Source organism: Azolla caroliniana, unplaced genomic scaffold (genome assembly GCF_043228905.1).
Source record: "Azolla caroliniana isolate FFs.n. ecotype wild unplaced genomic scaffold, voAzoCaro1.0.p SCAF_18, whole genome shotgun sequence".
Lineage (NCBI taxonomy): Eukaryota > Viridiplantae > Streptophyta > Polypodiopsida > Salviniales > Salviniaceae > Azolla > Azolla caroliniana.
This window is the reverse complement of record NW_028230453.1, coordinates 913729-920416: the sequence shown is the minus strand read 5'-3', so window position 1 is coordinate 920416 and position 6688 is coordinate 913729. Positions and strand designations below refer to the sequence as shown.

The 6688-nt window shown below is 39.2% G+C and overlaps 1 protein-coding gene across 1 annotated transcript; it reads right to left on the bottom strand.

Moving 5' to 3' along the window:
- Positions 1–5437, bottom strand: LOC147851959 (pentatricopeptide repeat-containing protein At2g03380, mitochondrial-like). The gene has a single exon (XM_087334000.1). The coding sequence runs from the start codon at positions 5390–5392 to the stop codon at positions 2825–2827; it is 2568 nt and encodes an 855-aa protein (XP_087190126.1). The 5' UTR covers positions 5393–5437; the 3' UTR covers positions 1–2824.
- Between the last annotated feature and the right edge of the window lie 1251 nt (positions 5438–6688).

Below are 6688 nucleotides of genomic sequence, written 5' to 3'. Positions count from 1 at the left end.
TCTTGCTTCCAGTGTTGCAACTACTATAGATCTCCTCACTCTCTTGGTGGATACTTCTAATTCTTCATCAATCAAATCTTATAATTCCTTTGAGAGATCCACCATGGTTCAATTCCTGCTAATTAGCTCTGCTTACATTTTTTTTAACAAAATGATAACAATTAATCAATCTGCCCATTCATCTAATAGTTCATAATTAATGGTCTTGCCAGGTGATTAGATTCCACTGCACAATCTCCTCCATCGGCATGTTCGTGGACCATTCATTAACACCATCCCCCCAATATTTTTCTAGATTCAATTATCATCTCTATATTAAGAATAATCCCTTCATTGCCAGCATATACCTCTTAGATCATTCATGATATTGCCTCTACGAAAATATTGCAGTGCATCCTCTCTATGAGACTGTAGACGAAAGATTCTTTACCCAGCATCGGAACCTATGGGGTAATGACAAGGGTTATTAATCCCATCAATCATTCTATTACTAAGTTCACTCGCCAAAAACAAGAATAAATGAATCACATGTAGATGCATTTGGAGCTACAGAAGGGTGGTTGCATGGTATTTGTGAAAAGATGCTGATTCGCTGAAAAGGCCTTGGTAGCACACCTGTTAAGCTTTACAGGAATGCCTCTAACAATCGCAAACCGAACCGAACCGCGAAACCACGGCTTAACGGTTTCGACTGTTCGGTTCAGGTTTAGGTTTTTTTAAACGGTTCGGTTCGGTTTCAACAGTCAAAAACCGTGGTTTAACCCGTTTAACGGTTTTTATTTTTTATTTTTTATTTTTTATTTTAAAAATTCTAAAAAATTTTAAAATTTGTTTTTAAACAATCTTTGCATTTTTAGACCTTATTCTCACATTTTAGGAACATCTTAAAAAATTTAAAAAATTTAAATAATGAAATATTATAAATTTTAAAAAATTAAAATTAGACCTATGTTGAAATCCGAAACCGAACCACAAACCCGCGGTTTTTACGGTTTAATGGTTTAACGGTTTGAAAAATGTTCGGTTCGGTTCGGTTCAAGTTTCAACATTTGTAAACAGTTCGGTTCCAAACCGGTTTGGACCCTCTTGAACCGAACCATTGCCGATTGTTAAATGCCTCTTGTAAAAGAACAATCCATCACATTATTTCCAAGGAAAACACAATATTGCACGCAGGGTGACAATTAAATGATGAGAAAGTTGTTGTCTTGACATGTATACATATGTCCTTCGAAATATATAGGTATTGGCCATCATCGGATGGACTGATGGGATTATTCCATAACCTCGTCAGGACCTAGACCTACATAACACATGCATTGGTTCCTGAGAAATCAAGTTGTTGCTCTAACCCAACTTCCTCTCAGACATCCTCTTCTCATACTGACAGTTTGATCCATAAGGTGACAAGTTCCAGCTCATGACACCATTGACTCTATCCATTATCAACATTCCATTCATTCTTATCGATTTGCAATTTCCTCTCAGGGAATCTCCCATGGATAAACAACCTGCCTTTCCCACCCAATAATCAACTTCTCTTGAGAAGTTTTTATCAAAGTTTTTATCTCATTAATCAGCATCCTTCTCTCAATTCCTTCTTGGAAAATCTTTCTGTGAAACTGTGCTGTTCTTGTGCTAGATCTCTTCATAGACATCGATTATTGGACATTGTCCAGATATATCGGTGTAAATGACTTTTAACTTTCCTCTTGCTTATTTTGTGGCAACTTCTATTCACATATCATGTTCCAAAGAAATTCAATTCATACACCCAAAATACATCAAAAAACAAACTTGCTCATCTCTTTGCTTGTGCTAGTAGTCATCTGCCAACTAATCAATCGCTGATAAAACAATACACCATCCCCCATTTGAGATATACTTGGCACTGACCTGATAGTGTCTAATCCATGCTTTGAGAATATCCTACAGAGAAATACTATGCACATGTATTGGCAAACTCCTTCATTGTAGAAAGTGTTGATACTCAAGATGCTTACTGCATCATTCTGTCTTGCAATGTTACCCGAGCATACAAAACCTTCCTGTCAGTGATATCTAGAAATGGATAATCAGAACACCTCTCATCTTGACATGCCATCATATAAATCCATGATTTCTTAGCTCTTTTTATCATATTATCATTGTTCTTTAAGAAGACATCACCTCTAATCAACATCAAATAATGAGGCACAACTTTCTTATAATGGCATGTCAGTTACTTTCAGGCCTACCAATTCATAGAAAGCATTCCTCTTCTTTTAGGCATTTCCATCCTTTGCATTCTGCCTTATTCATAGTAAGAACGTAATTTAATGAATACAGTACTTGTTTGATTCTTTCTCTCTTTTCTCAAATTCGAAACTTAAGCCACGTTTTTACTAACCTATGCACCTGGGTCTTAGTATATGCACTACTTTAATAGATGCCACTGAGAATGTATGGGTTGAGCACCTGAGCTTTGGCATCCACCGGACAACCTTACCAACAGAGATGCATCCAACTTCGTTTGTCCTTTTTCTCATTGTATCATATTTGGTACTTCCGCGATTGTTTCAATAAATTTTTACCTATCTTGAAAGTATCTTGAATCTAGTGCTTTTGCATGTTCCTCAGAACCAATGCTATGCTGTCATATACATAACCTTGATCTTATCCTTAATAAGTGGCTGTGAAGGACAATGGGTGGTGCTTTTCTGAAACCCTTGTAAAGCTTACTCCAAGGCCATATGACACTCACCACAAAGAAATGTTCCATTGGCCAACATGTACATGCTGACAGCATAAGTGATGACCAGGTTATCACCATAGTCACAAAGGCTCATAGCATATCCTCCTTTTCACCATCCAAACTATCTCGAGCCGTCCAGAGGAGTGCTGGAGAATACCCTTCTGGTGGCATTTTGAGAGAAATAGCTTTTAACTTTGCAAGTATATCTTCACTCGGAGGATTATCGATCTCTCCAACATCATCCCACATACTATGCCCTCGTTTCTTTGACACTACGTACTTCAATCTCATGGCTTCAACCTTTTTTGCATCTTCTTGCATCCCAGTAGCCACAAAAATATCAGCCATCAGAATGTAAGGCGTGGCAAAGCTACTATCGAGCTGCATGACCTGATCAAACACTAATCTCCCAAGCTTCACATTTGCCCATTTTCTACAAGAACCCAATAGAGCAAGCCAAATCCCAGGATCATCTGAGTATGGCATTGACTTAATCACTGATATCGCTTTATCAAAATGTCCCGCGCATCCAAAACACACCATCAAGCATGTTTGATGCTCTAATTTAGGGAAAATACCATAGTTTTCAGTCATATTGTCAAAAACCATTTGAGCCTCATTCAAGAGGCCAGAGTGACCACATGCACTCAGAACACTTAAAAATGTTACATCATTCGGCCCAATGCCCTCACTTTGCATTCTTCTGAAAGAGTCCAAAGCTTCAAGTCCATGCCCTTGTTGTGCAAACCCTGCGATCAATGCATTCCAGGATATCACATCTCGAATATTAAGCTCGTTGAGCACTATCTGTGCTTTTTCAAGGGCCCCACATTTTGCATACATATCAACCAAAGCATTCCCGAGCACAATATTCTTCTCTAGAAAACCTCTACTCACAATCTCGTCATGAATTTGTTTACCCCTTTCTATCGCGCCTATGGTTGCACATGCCTTCAAAATGCTCAAGAAGGTGATAGCATTGGGACAGATACCCTCATTTTGCATTTGCTCAAAACAGTTCAGTGCATAATGACAATTACCCTGATTGGCATGTCCAGCGATTAAGGCAGACCACGAGACCACGTTCCTTAGAGGAAGCTCCTCGAGCACTTTATACGCTTTCCCAAGATTTTCACATTTGGCATACATGTCCACTAAAGCAGTTCCCAGGACAATATCATTCTCCAGTAAATCCATACTCAAAATTTCATTATGGATTTGCTTTCCCTTCTCTAGGTATCCCGATCTGCCACACACTTGTATGATGCAAGTGAATGTAATGGTATCAGGTGAGAGACCCTCACTTTGCATTTGTTGAAAGCAATCCATTACATTATCATCATATCCATTCTGGGCATATCCTGCTATCAACGCATTCCATGAAACATTGTCCCGAACAGGAAGCTCTTTGAGTACTTCTTGTGCTTTTACAAGCATACCACATTTGACATACATATCCACCAAACTATTTCCTAGCACAATGTCCTTCCCCAACAAACCCTGGCTCACAATCTCTTCATGGATTCGTCTCCCCTCTTCTATAGATCCTACGATGGCACATGCCTTCAAAATGCAAATGAAAGTGACTACATTGGGACAGAGGTGATCCTTTTGCATTTCTTTAACACAGTTCAGAGCTTCATGGCATAGTCCTTGTTGGGCATAGCCTGCAACAAGAGCATTCCATGAAACCACATTTCGAACAGGAAGCCTTTCAAGCACCCCTCGAGCTTTGTGTAGCAAGCCACATTTAGCATACATGTCTATCAAAGAAGTTCCAAGGAAAACATTGTTGGCCAACAAGCCATTGCTCACAATCTCATCATGGATTTGCTTGCCCTTTGCTATAGCTCTCATTTGACCACAAGCTGTCAAGGTGCAAATGAATGTGATTGAATCCGGAGATAGACCCCGGGTTCGCATTTGATCAAAACATCTCAATACTTCATGACTTTGTCCATGATGGGCATACTCAGAAATTAGTGTATTCCAAGTAACTATATCCTGAGATGGTAGCTCTTCGAGCACTTCTTCTGCCTTTCCAAGCATTCCACATTTGGCATACATACCCACCAATACATTTCCAAGCACGATATCTTTCCCTAGGAGACCTCTAACCACAATTTCATCATGAATTAGTATACCCTTTTGTATTGATTTGGATTTGCCACAAGCCCTCAACATGCAAATGAAGGTGAATGTATCGGGATATATGCCATTTTGTTGCATTTTTTCAAGACATTTAAATGCTTCATGAACTTGGCCATGTTTGGTATACCCAGCAATGAGTGCATTCCAAGAGACCACATTTGGTTCAAAATTGTCTTCAAGCACTTCCTTTGCTTTTTCAAGTTCACCGCATTGTGCATACATTCTAATCAGAGCGGTTGCTAGGTGTGGGTTATGTTCAAGTAAACAACAATTCTTCTTCAAGATCTCAGCATGAATTCTTGACCCTTCAGAAAGGTTCTTCTTTTGGGTAGACGCCTTGAGTAAGCCCACAAAAGCAAAAGCAGAGCATTCCTCGTCATCTCTGTTGCTGAAGTTCCCCTTGCTAAGTTGCTTCCGTGGATCTCCATGGCCAAAACCTGGTTTTATTGGTGCCCAACAGGGATCTGCCCACGAAGATTTGTGAGGGATTCTACGTCGAAAGGACATTCATTGCCTATATACATAGTGAGTGCATCTTCATCCCCAGCACTTTGAGGTGGAAGGTCACTAATTGATTTTGAAGTTCTTCAGACTTCTGATGGTCACTAATTGTTCATGTGTGAATGACCCCGGCCGCCGGGGTTTAGGGTTTGGTTTGAAACACACTCCTCTGATCCGAGGCTCTCGAATTCACGTGTGAACTCGGTCGCTACTTCCATAAGTATGTACATGTTGTTCTTTTTTTTCGCCCTTTGAGAACCATGAAGTTTGAATCTCTTGTAATCAATCGCCCAAGTGGAGCCGCTCGAGTCAGATGCCCTTGAAGGGTATTATTATTGTAAAGCCAACTTGGGAAGGACTTAGTTAGACTCATTTTAATATAATGGTGCCTCATCTTGGAACCATGCCTGGTGTTGATGCGTGTGTCTTATGTGTCTACGGATCTATGTGTGTGTGCATTAGTGTTATGTTACCTCCAGCTTTAGAGCACTGAGCTACATCAATTGAATCTGCATAGTCATAGGTATGTGCATCGATATGAAGATTGAAATGCACTAATTAGCCTTAATTGTATCGGCCTCATGATTTGTTTGTTTTATTTGCCCCTACAGAGATCAAAGATGACATCCTTGTAGTTGCCATCTAATTTGTATCTAATCGTATGATTTGTCATCATCGCATCGTCCTCCTACATGCATAAGAATATATATATGAGGGTTTCGTTATCCATGTATTCATAATTTCTAAAGTTTCTAAATATTACGTGAATATAATGTAGATTCTCACTTCATTCGAAAATTCATTGTCAGGCATCCAAATGACTAATGATCACAAAGGGGTGTTCAATTCAAAAACTTCATGAAAGTATACAAAAAATTATTTGGGTGAAATTGTTAATACTTTCCTAGTGTTTTTATTTGCAAGAAACATTGCCATAAAAGCTCTTTGACGTGCCCTTGTATCCAAGTACTCAACATCAATTCATAGTTTGGTCATTTTCGAAAACATGGCAACCTCAGTGAATAAAAAGATGGGGATTTGATTATCCACTCAACTTATTATTCCCATGTTGTGTGCCCAATCCAAATGGGGCAACGGATATATAGGTCACACCTGAAACCATGAACACGATCTTTGTGCTTGTACTTTGTTCATGGTGGGAAGGTTGAATAAGTAGGATATCAAATTGGTGCTAGGATGTCAAAGATGGGGTAATGTCACCAATCAAGAATGATGATAAAGTCTCATTGTATAGACACAACTTTTCTTGCTCTCACTTTAATCATGGCACTGACCTTCAAT